Below are 12,407 nucleotides of genomic sequence, written 5' to 3' on the forward strand. Positions count from 1 at the left end.
ATATGGGCCCCATTTCCCAAATTATGATTTCAGCCCATCCAATATTTGGCCCAACTCATGCGTCTAAATAATAGGAGTGGGCCTTTTTAAGCTAAGTTTTGTGCCTTACGTGCCCATTGGGCCAGTAGCTAGGCCTACTTGAGCTATTGGCCTTCCCTGACCCAGGTAAGTCCGGACATAGAAGCCCTTTTAAGGTCGTACGTTATTAGTAACACCCGAAAGCCCTAAGAGAAGGTCATGGAAGGGCCGGAACAGTTGACACTGAAGGCTCCGGTTGGGCCTAATTTCCTAACCAGGCCAATGGGCCTGGGCCGAAAAAGTTGGTCCTCTTACCGTACGTCAAGCACCGTCATGACGCTTGTAGAGGATCCGAAGCTATCAAAATGCCTAAACATTCACTTCACTTGCCATCCATCCATCGAGCGCCAACTATGCTAACGCCTAAGAGGATAAAAAACCTGAAGATGCTCCAAAATATAACTAAACAAACACCACCATTACTCCTAAGTACGCACAAACTACAGACATCTTGTCCATCGGGCATACGAAACACAAACGAAACATAAATTGCATCTCGTACAAATCCTCTATTTGACATCAAAATCATCCTGTCCTTCCACAGAGCTCAAAATCTTCATGAAGTTGTAGCCATCTCGATACTGGACAGGCGCTGCATACAAGTAAAAACCAAACTTCAGCATTGCATTACCCGGTCATGTTATAGTTACCATTCGCAGCTAATTAGTACTTTCCACATTTCACATGGTGTAAGCACGTTCAATCGGATTTCTTTTGGCCCAAACAATTTTAACTGGTTTGCTACTCTCAACATTCTATGATCTATTCTAAATGGCAAAGACATACCTGAAGCAAACAATACACAAACTAACAGAGTGCGTGACTGTCCTATCTAGTTAATCTACATCAGGCATTCCATCTAAAATAAGGCTTTTCCTGTCATCTCAACCCCAAAGCAGAAGATTCCTTCTGTGTTCAGCCAAACCTCTTGTGTACCATGATTTTACAACAATGAGACAACACCACCTGACAGTTACGGAGATAACACTATGTAAAAGATACAAATAACCATATGGCTCTAACAATAAGCTTAACACAAATGGGCATGGTTTTGCTGTTGTTCATTGGAGAATGCTGATTTTACAATGAATGAGTTGATTACAAGCTTTCCACCAAGTTAACCAGCATTAACTCGCATTTTCTTACGGTCAGCACTCTTCTACAAATTTTTAGGCATCTAGTATTATCCCGATTACCCAAGTCCCGTTATTACACACTAATGATCCAACTGATCCATGCAATGGGAGCGTAACATATTATGGTTAGCAATGGTATACAGAAACTGGCTTGATCTTAAAGTTTATCTACCACTGATGTACAATTTCAACTTCATGACTTTAGTTGAGAAGATGTTTCTAGGGATCTATCGGATCTCTAAGTATTTTGGCCAAAGAAGTGAAAAGAATGAACATGGTTGGAGCAAATTTGGTTACCTTGAAGAACTTGGAACAGAACCCGCTGCTTGCAGCCAGCAGTTAGAGGGCAGCTGACAGAAAATGGCTTTTAAATTCTAGAACCAGAGTCTCCAAAAGTATCAGTATCTGTTCAAAAGCAAGTTCACGTGTCATTGTAACTTCAGTTTGTTGAGTTCTCAAACTGCCATTCAGCCATCTTCAACCAGTCATCAGCACAACAAATAACCAGGTCTAGTGGACATGTCGGTTGCATTGTCTTCTGAGGAAATTTATCAGATACACCATCGCAGTTTTAGTTAGACCAACAGAGCATATTCCACAAGCAGATTCTAAGCAACGCCATCAATCTTAATATAGAACTAACAAGCATGTGCACTAGTATGTTGACATAGGCAAAAGGTTTCTTGAGTCAATACGAAGACATGGCCTTCAAATTGAAGCTCGAGGAATAACTGCGCTATTGCCCAACTACATAATGACAAGCGCAGATCAAATGTAGAAGTCCTATCTAAGAGAAATGCAAATCCCTTCAAAACCTTATTGCACTACAACAGTTTCACCGTATGTGATTAGTATGAATAATGCATAAAGAACCAGAAAAGAAAGAATGGGAAGCGCTAAAAATTTTCATAGTGACAATAAATTACTTCAGCTCCATTGAAAAGAGAGTGGCGAGTACAAGGCCATACAAAAAAAGAGTAGAAATGGTATAAAGAAGAACTCCAGAAATTCCAAACCAATGCCTGACTTCACAACAGATATTAAGAGAGATAGTAAACAAGTCCATCTGAATTATGAGAGGAGTATAGTCCAAAGAGGCAATAGATCAATAGAATAATGCATACAGAACCAGGAAAACAAAACTGAGATGCATTGAAAAATCTCCTAGTGATGATCAATCAATGACTACTTCAGCTCCATCGACGAGGAGAATGGCGAATGCAATGCTACACTATCAAATAAGGGTCGTGTTAGGAACACATAAATGTTCTTTCCATCCAAAAAGAAAAGCTAGACAGTCATATTAAACCCAAGCGCCCCCAGAAATTCCAAAGCAATGCCAAAAATTGCTCGAAAAGCAGATCAAGAGAGAGATGATGAACAAGTCTATCGGAATTATGAGAAGACCATAGTCCAACTAGACTATAGTTCAAATCACCGCAAAGCAAAATACAGAGAGAGAGAGAGAGAGAGAGGAGAGAGGAGAAGGAGGAGGGGAAGGAGAAGGAGAAGGAGAAGCAAAAGAAGGAGGAGGAGGAGGAGTATATGAAGACGAAGAAGATACATCAGATAACACCATAGCTGTGAAAAGGAGGAAACGCCGTGGATGGAGTTGACAAGTAAGAGAGCATTTTCATCGCATCTCAAAAAATCAAGAGAAGTTTCAATTACTGTTCCCAATGTCTCCGTTACTCACTAATGGACTGAATAACACCGGCTGCAACAGTCTTCCCACCTTAGGCACCTTCTTTCTTCTTCAACACATACATAGTAGCAAACAATTTAGTGGCGGGTGTAATTGTTCTGGGCTTTCAAAAACCATCCCTCTAAGAATGTCAACCTAATGAATACCTCTAAGCAAAAGACCCAAAATATCCCCAGCATTGCCTTATCAAGATTTTTTTGGTACATTTCAACACCGGCAACAACAGTGATTCTGTTTCCTTCGAGCCAACAACATCCATGATCTCTTTGATCCTAATTGACCCCCTCTTTTGACAACCTGTGGCAAAGGTGCCACGACCAGTAATTGAGAATACGTCTTCAATGGCAAGTAAAATAAAAGATTCTCCCATTGGTTCTCATGTCGTTTGAGATTAGCCATCAGAGCCTCTAAAGCCAACTAGACCAAATCCGAAACTAAGGGAACATCATCTGCGAAGAATTTATGTGGTTAATAAATTATCCATGTGATTAGAATATGAATTATACCTGCAATTTGTAATATTTACATGTGATTACTGGGGGTATCAAAACTGAATTGAAAAACTGAACTAAACCGCGAACCAAACCGGACTGAACCGAAAATTTGTGCATTTCAGTTCGGTTTAGGCAATTCAAAAACAACCATTCTTTTCTTTCAGTTCAGTTCGGTTCAATTAACCCAAACGCATAAAAAATCTTCAAAATAACCATTTCTTTTTCTTTTTATTTTTATTTTTCTTTTCTTTTTTTGGGGAAAGGTCCGGTGGCCACTGGCTGAGGGCCAACGAGGGCACGCGGCCCTCACCTAGGGGCCTGGGGGGTCACCGGTCCTCAGCCAATGACGAGGCTCTGCCAAATTTGAACCAAAAAACAAAAAAGAAAAGAAAGAAAAAGGAAAAATAAAAATAAGAAAAACTGGAAACTGAACCGAACCTAACCGAATTTTTGGTTCAATTCATATTTGGTTCTGTTCAAGTTTACACCCTAATGATTCGGTTCGGTTTTCTTGAAAAACCAATCTGAACTAAACCATTGACACACCTAGAATTAGCAACTTTTATAGTAAGGGCCAATCATCCATTTTTGACCCCATGATACCATGAATTTAACCCTACTCCATGCAAAGAATTTTCAGAAAATAACCATCAACCATGGGTGAAAGAGTAGAGAAAAGAATATTCTAAGAACCAGAAACATAGGATAATAATGAAAACAATGCCACAGGAAAGATACAAATAGCTATATCCTATATAGCCCTGACAATAAGCTTAACAGTAATGGTACAATGGATCTGCATGGTCTGCCTTTGTTCTTAGGAGAATGATGATTGTACTATGAACCACTTGATTGTATGCAGTTAATCAGTATTGACGGGCTTGTTGTTATGGTCAGACCCTTGTACAAGTTATAGGCATCTATCCAAAATCCAAATATTAAGATAACATTGATCACAACTACTCCTGGCAGCTAAAACAAATAATTTGATCAGCATGATAAGGTTAGCCATTCCTTTACGGAAATAGGCCTTTTGTTATCTGTCATTATGCACAGTTAAAACTTCATCTCCTTAGTTAGCCACAAGGATTGTAGCCTTAGTGGTCGCACACGGCCAATGGCATGCGGGAGGTGGGGATTTGAAACCCACCTTTTCAAAGTAGTGAAAAGAATGGACAAAGCAACTGAAGTAAATTTTGTTACCTCATAGATCTTCAATTGTTGAAACAGCGCTGCAACCCACCATTATCAGAGAGCTGATGTGGTCACGTTTCACACACATTAACTTCTTGATCAAAAGTCTGCAAAAGTATCAGCATCTGTTTCTGTTCATAAAGCAAGTTCATGTGTCAATCTTTCAGTTTAATAAGTTCTCAAACAGCCAATCACCACCTTCAACATACGTTAAACCCACATTCCAATAATAAATGGCTGACTTTGTCCAAGTGATAAATAAATTAAGAGAAAGATGATGAAAAGTTACATATAGAGAAGAGTATAGTCCAACTACACTATATATCATTACAGATCAGATCAATGACAAAAAAGAAATATGGGAGAAAGCAGTTACATCAAGGGTCACCATAGCTGTGAAAGAGAGCAAACTGATTGGGTGGTTTTCATCACAACTCACAAATCTAAGAGCACTTCGAGTCCAAACCAGAAGCTTCCAGTGTCACTGTTGCTCCATAATGGACTGAATAACACTGGCTCCAACAGTCTTCCCACCTTCTATGATAGCAAACCCCATTCCCCGCTCACAAGCCACAGGCATAATGAGCTCAACCATCTTAACGCGGTCATCTGGCATAACCACCTTAGACTCCTCATGTTTATCATTCATGATTGAAGCCACACCTCCTGTGACATCAGTTATTCTCATGTGGGCCTACACCAGCAAAAAATGGGGAATGCCTGCCACCTTCTTCCTTCGTCAACACATACACAATGGCAACGAACTTAGTATGGGGTGTAATTGTTCCAGGCTTTGCCAAAACCATCCCTCTCTGAATCGACCTTCTGAATACCTCTAAGCAAAAGACCTACATTATCCCCTGCCATTACCTCATCAAGAGCTTTCTGGAACTTGCTCAGCCAATAGTAGATGCTCCATTGTCTGAGGCATAGGTCCATCAGCTCCTGAAACAACAAGAATAGCACCATCCATTTGCACCGCACCAGTTATCAAGTTCTTCACATAATTGGCATGTCCTAGACAGTCAACCTGTGCATAGTGGCTATTCTCAGTCTTGTACTCCACTGTAGCAGTATTAACGGTGATACCTGGTAAACAAAAAGTAATGTCAGCACTCTCGAAAAGTCATCATACAGATCCTATTGGCTAGTGAAATCAGCCACTAACAGAGCACAAAATTCAGTATCCAATAAAGTCTAGGTTAAGCCTAGTTTTCATAATACTGTAATTAGCTCAATCATTCTGCTAATGTCAATGATGATAACTAAATATTCTCCTTGTCACACGACACTTTTGGAAGGGTATCCACATGAAAGACTTGGCCATTGGTAGAACAATTTATCAACACTCTCTGTGTACCATCTTATTTAGGAATCTTGAGTAACATTCTTTCTTACATGAACAAATTTCAACCCTAGTCAATAAGTCAGAAAACTGCAGGCCTCGTTTTTTCCAGAATGAAATAGTGTGTGTGGACCATCAATTTTTAGCTTAAAGTTGATCCTAAGAAAATTCATTTCATTTATCTGCTCCTTACAACAATTCTGTCACTGCCCTAAACAAGTTTTGAACATACCTAAACAAGTAAGAATATACAGAATCGGAGCAAATGTTCGGAAACACCTCGGCCGCACTCTTCAGGAGCAGCATCCATCTCATCGTACTTCTTCTGAGGGGCTGTTTCCCATGGAGGCCAACGCCATGGTGAGGGTGGCGGTCGTGGTGGTCTTCCCGTGGTCGACATGACCAATCGTCCGGACATTCACATGCGGCTTCTTCCGCTCGTACTTCCCCCCGCGCAGCACGCATTGTGAAGGAGCCGCGGCCAGCCGGAGGTGTTGACGAAGGAGGAGGCGAGGCGAGGGGGGTCGGCATTGGGAATCTGGCACGGAAAGCGGCGGTTCCGGCGACGGAGGGGCGAGAGAGAGCAGCGGAGGTAGAAGTAGTTTCGAGGAAGAAGTGGGCGCTGCCATTGCCGTTGCGATTTGGACTTGGGCTATGGAAGAGAACAGAAACCAGAGAGAGAGAGAGAGGGAGAGGGAGAGAGAGAGAGAGAGACGAGCAGTTCATTTGAATAGGTCTCCGAATTTTGGCTTAACATACGTGATATTTGAATTTTTTTTATTTATTCAATATGATGCCCGAATTTTAGCTTTAACGCATAATATCATCTCTAAACATTAAATTTATTTAATATAATCTTTAAATTTATTATACATATGCAATTTATTCCATACAACTACATGAGAATGTTCAATGTTAAACAATATTAAACATTTTTATACGGTTCAGATATTAAATTGAACGTAAGCCAAAAATTCACGGATCATATCAAATAAATTAAAAGTTCAAAGACAACATTACACGGTTCAAGAACTATGTTGAACAAATTAAATCATTAACTACAAAATTAGATGACAAATCGATGGACGATCACACTGTTGCTAAAATATGCTATTCTTTACCGACGTAAGGAAGATAATGTAGATGGGCTGGTATTTAATCCTACATTGTAGATGAAATTTGTCTTTTTTTTTTAAGTTAAAAAGAGCAATTGACCTTCACACCACATGACTTTGGAACCGAAGAACGATTATATTGGAGTTCAAAAGAGCAAGAAGCGGTTCTGCACTGGACTGAGACATCCTAGAGAATCATCTCAATCTTGGTCAGAACCCCAGTTTTTTTCAAAAAGAACCACCACAGGAAACCAAATCTGGAGCAACACAGAAGAACATGACATTGAGATTGACCTTTTTTTCGCATATGTACATGTATACAAGCCAACAAATTATACGGACAGATCAGATCAAGAATAAACAAACAATGAATGAAACCAACATGTCTTCATCTCCAAGCATACGCAAGAATTCATATTCAATTGCCTTGCAAACTGAAATTATGACTGTCATCCCAAGCATCTCCCGCATCGAACCAGGTCGTCGTAGCAGCTAACGAAATCACGGTGTCGAAGATTGAATCGGCACCCATAACTGGCTATCTTGATTAGCGAGTTTCTGGAGCGGAGTATTTTTTAATCGGCATCTCTCGTACCGTGATCGGACGATATACAAGTGGCGAGAGACAGCAAAGTTTCCCATCCAAAAGTAGTATGTATCATTGAGCTGGCAGGGTGTGCCTCACTCTTTAATCCACGGAATTTCCTTTTTACAGATATTTAGAACCATTTCACGGTTTTCAGGAGAAAGTCCATCCAACAGATCCGAAATGGCAGCTTCATGCTTCCTCCTTAGCTCCTGTAGCTCCTCCTCCTGCTTTATCAGCAGATGCTCGAGCTTATCAGCAATAATATTTAACTCTTTAGATCCAACACCATCCGCATTTAGCGAGTTAGCACACTCGCTACCGCCAAGCATATCTTTGGTTGCACTACCTGTGCCATCACACTGTTCTATAGATGCAGTATCTGCTTCATCTACATTCCTACCACCATCAGAAGCAGATTCATGCTCAGGCTTTTCCAGTTTAGGAACGCCATTTGGCCTCTCTCCATAAGAGTGGCTGACAGAAGATTGCATGTCTTCTTCAAGCAAACAACTTTCAAATGAGGCTGAGTCCACAGGAGACAAGTTTGAAGGCCCATGTCGGACAGGAGAGATTCCATCTGGTTTATATGAGTCAGTCCAGTACTTCCGCCCAGAATGTGTTCTTTCCAACAAAAGATTACCAGAAGCAGATGGCTCTGTCATCGAAGCAGAGGTATCATCTCTATTTGCTGAGGCACAGGCATCAGAGTTCTGAACTTCTTCACTAAAGTCATCCCCAGAAGGCTCTGGCAGTGCCCAATCTGGTACATGAGAACGAATTTCATCATCGATCATTGCAGCAATCGCTGAAACATCCTGATCAGTCAAGTCTAGCTCCTCGACCATTTCGCTGGCAACTGCAATTGCTGTATCTACCTCAATATCAAATGGAAAGTGGATATTCCGAAAGTGACCTGTGCAAGTTTGAGGAAACGTATCAACACATCTCAAAGAGGGACGAAAATACTCACTTGTAGTAAAGCGGAACCATTGAACTGCTAAAACGCAAGGAAATGCTCGCACCTGAAGAATCTGCAATCCTTAATTTAAGAAATATCGTGTTGACATCTTTTCTTTGACCCTGCACTGTAAAGTCCCTACTAGTCTCTGCAGTAGAATCATTTGCCCCTTTTCCAGCATCGACATTATGAGGACTACCTGCATTTTATAAAAATGCACATCAAGTCGCAGGACAATGAGAACAGAAGCCAAGAAGCTCGGCAAAGCTCCAGAACTTACTCATCTCTTGAGGTCTCAATGCCAGTAATGATCTGCCAACACTTTCACTTTCTTCCTCTGACTGCAGAAAAGGATCCATCAAAAGTTCCTTGGCACTCATTCGCTCAGAAACGTTTGCAATGCATTTTTCTATGAATTCTCGGACTCGATCATCTTTAACCTTTTCCAGTGATGCAGGTTTTATTCCCTACCAAGAACCAGAATACATATTTACAGGGATGATCAAGAAGCTGACGAGTGAAACAGTGCGTAATACTAGCCACCGATATAACCAGAGAAACATAACCTAGTTTCCTGTTCCTAACGACATCGAAGATGAAGATACCCTCCCAAACTACAGCTAGTGGAAGAACAGATGTAAATGTTGCGGACCAAATAGTCAATAAATAAAAACTTTCTGAAACTGGACTAGAGGCCCCTTAGACATCAAATCTTTTATCTTTTCTCATCATATTTAAGCACAATCCTCAGTTTCAAAATGGAACTAACAATCAACCAGGAGGCAAACTTTTGAAGCTCTAATTATTTCCACTGCTTAGATTTCAGCGACGGGAAGGACTAGAACATACAGTCTGAACAAGAAGACTGAATGTGAAATAAGCAATTTCATTGAATGTATACTGCATAATTTGCGACAAAAGCAAAGGATATGCAAATGATCGTATCGAGGAATTGCAAATTAAACTTTGTATTAGAGACTACACTATCATTGTGCCTGAAATTTCCGCCAAAGGCACTATGTTGAGACTTAGACATCAGGCTATAAACATTTTAAGTTGTGCCCAAGTATGATCCCTAATTCAGCTAGCTATTTAATAAGAGACAATGGTATCTGCCACAGCCTCAACTCCTATAAACAAGAGGAACCTAATCAAAGTCGAGTGTACACTGACATTTGACCATGACTTGAATCGCTCCCACAGAAGAAGTTGTGAATCGATAGAATGGAGATTTGTCAGTTTTACCAGGGGCTAAGAGCTCGGACTACTCAACTTAGAGATATTGCAGGAAAAAAGCACGGCAACTAAGTAAGAAAGGAGATATTTAGTGCCTTACAGATATCACTTTTTTGTATATTTGAGCTGCATTTGAGCATTCAACATATGGGTACTCAAAGGTCACCAGCTCCAGCAAGCACATTCCAAATGCATAAATGTCCACAAGCTCATTGTATTCCTCCTCATAAAGCTCAGGTGCCATAAACTCAGGGGTTCCTGCAAGCGCAAAAATGTCGAAATTCTTTCTTGGGACATGGAGACACTGGTCAAGTGTCAAACTCTCTGGAAGAGTATTGAGCACAAAAATATAACAGGGTCCTCACCGATGACACTATGAGCTGAATGAGCATGATGCAGAGTGGCAGCAAATCCCAAGTCACCGATTTTCACTTCACCTTGGTTACCATTAACGAAAATGTTGTCACACTTCAGATCCCGATGAATAATAGGAGCATCGTGACTATGCAGATACAAAAGCCCCTCAAGAATCTGTCTAGACCATTTCTTCAACGCCCTCAAATCCACATGCTTGTGCTTCTTCCGGTACCTAGAGAAGATGGTCATTTAATGCTCCCAAGAAGCCGATGGAGGATTAAATTGACAGAAACTTACTGCCGCAATGTTCCTGAGGTGAAAATCTCAGTGATGAAGTTCATATTCTCTTTTTTCGCATCGACCCACGAACTGTAGAATTTGATTATGTTCTTGTGCTTCAAAGTTTTAAGCAGGTGAACCTCTGAATAGAGACGCTCCAAATCCTCCGAATTTCTCAAGAGATCTGTCACCTTAATCTGATTCCAGGCCACTTCAATTCCTTCCAATTCATCAAATGCCCTATATCTACATTTCCACGTGCCGTCAAGGAAAAACTCGAATCCGCCAACAAGAATTTATACAATGCACTTCAACTAGATTAAAATCAAGCAACTTTTATCTGAAGAATAAACAAAATAGGGATTGCAGTAGCAAATTGAGAAAGGATACACTTTCTTGAAAGCCCCTTTTCCCAGAACTTCCTTGTACTGCCATAAGAAACCATTTTCAAGAGAATGTCAAACACTAAAATAAGAAGGACGAATGCATCCCATCTCCGAATTCAATCAAAACAACCATCAAAGAACCATAATCGAAATGTGACACAGAGCAGGGACTTGAATCTAAGCCAATGCAAGCAATCAGCCAGAAAAAACAAAAAAAATCACGCATTCTGAATCAGAGCATAAAATAAAATCCCCAATAATGGGTGTCGCAACCGAAAATTAGAGACGATAAAACAATTACGGTGAAATACAGACCCGAACATATCGACCAGTGGGATCAATTTCGACGTACTCGGCATCGGGGTCATCGGGGTCTTGATCAGAAGGCACATCCTGCGGCATTCTCGAGCAAGCACCAACGATTTCAAGTACCTTCCGACTGAAGCCCTCGAGGTCAAACGGAAGAAGGCACGAAATTGTCCGAATCCCACGCAATATGGAAGCTCCAAGAAGCCGCTAAGATGATTGTATCAACGTGGGCAGGCTCCGAGCCACCGCCAGACACGAACGGAGCTTCAAGAGGGCGGAGGGGAACTCTGACCCGAGAGAGAAGAGGAGCGTGCGAAAACAGGGTGTCCGTTGTTCGTCAAAAGAGAAGAAGAGCCCCTGAGCTTTGATTCTGATCAGACAGAACCCAGACAGATTGACTAGCGATACAACGTTGTTTTCTACCTATTGTCTTTTGAGTTTCTGAACTGTATATAGCGTTGTTTATCTCTAATCTATCCATTTGTTATTTGCTTAATTGAAAAAATAGTTTTATTATTGATAATAATTTGTATTAAAATATTTTCAGTGATGGTGATAATATTTTTTATTGATTCATTTTTATAAGAGATACAATAAATTATTTTTAAATATATATATTTTTTAAATTATACATTTTTCGCGAAGAAAAGAATTTGTTAGCATAATAATTTTTGAGTGACTGTGAGAATAATAACATATTATGAGTCATAAATTCTTAAAAAAGTGGATCCCATAATAATTTTCTTATTTTTTTTTACTCACAATAATAAATAAAAAAATTATCATAAAAGAATATTCGCGAAAAAAATGCACGCTACACTTAGAAGTCACATGGTGATTGTGAAATTTAAGATGGCCCATCCATTACCCACCACGGAATTGAAGAGCGCGTGTGGTAGTCGAGCAACCATGTACATCTAATCAAGACCAATCTTATCCCACCATATTTTATTTATGCCATCACACATGTAGGAATTGTTCAATTTACAAGATATTTCAAAAGTGCGAAACCGTCTATAGCTCTCTTAATAATATACCGGAAGGTAATTAAACAGTACGAGATATGAATAGATGTATGTCGTCATTTTTCTTAAAAGCGCTCGAAGAAATTTGACATTATTACAATATACTTAAAACTATTGTTATCACGAGCTTACGTTAATTGTGTTGTAAATGGATAAAATCCGCAACATGAAGATATATATAGCTACTCTAATTGCATACTT

The 12,407-nt window shown here is 40.1% G+C and overlaps 1 protein-coding gene and 1 pseudogene across 2 annotated transcripts; both read right to left on the bottom strand.

Moving 5' to 3' along the window:
• Positions 1 to 676: 676 nt before the first annotated feature.
• On the bottom strand, positions 677 to 6,639 carry LOC115741427 (annotated as a pseudogene).
• A 695-nt stretch (positions 6,640 to 7,334) lies between these two features.
• On the bottom strand, positions 7,335 to 11,619 carry LOC115741418 (probable serine/threonine-protein kinase WNK3). Of its 2 annotated transcripts, none has more exons than XM_030675296.2 (8): positions 11,225 to 11,619; positions 10,877 to 10,914; positions 10,505 to 10,732; positions 10,216 to 10,439; positions 9,951 to 10,108; positions 8,895 to 9,081; positions 8,679 to 8,813; positions 7,335 to 8,569 (listed from the first exon to the last, which is right to left on the bottom strand). In XM_030675296.2, exons 3-8 carry the CDS (start codon positions 10,546 to 10,548, stop codon positions 7,749 to 7,751), a joined length of 1,569 nt encoding a protein of 522 aa, XP_030531156.1. In that variant the 5' UTR covers positions 10,549 to 10,732; positions 10,877 to 10,914; positions 11,225 to 11,619; the 3' UTR covers positions 7,335 to 7,748. The 2 variants fall into 2 exon arrangements, with proteins under 2 accessions (XP_030531156.1, XP_030531155.1); XM_030675295.2 differs by having other exon boundaries at positions 11,188 to 11,619.
• Positions 11,620 to 12,407: the final 788 nt, after the last annotated feature.

Source organism: Rhodamnia argentea, chromosome 6 (genome assembly GCF_020921035.1).
Source record: "Rhodamnia argentea isolate NSW1041297 chromosome 6, ASM2092103v1, whole genome shotgun sequence".
In the NCBI taxonomy this organism is placed as follows: domain Eukaryota; kingdom Viridiplantae; phylum Streptophyta; class Magnoliopsida; order Myrtales; family Myrtaceae; genus Rhodamnia; species Rhodamnia argentea.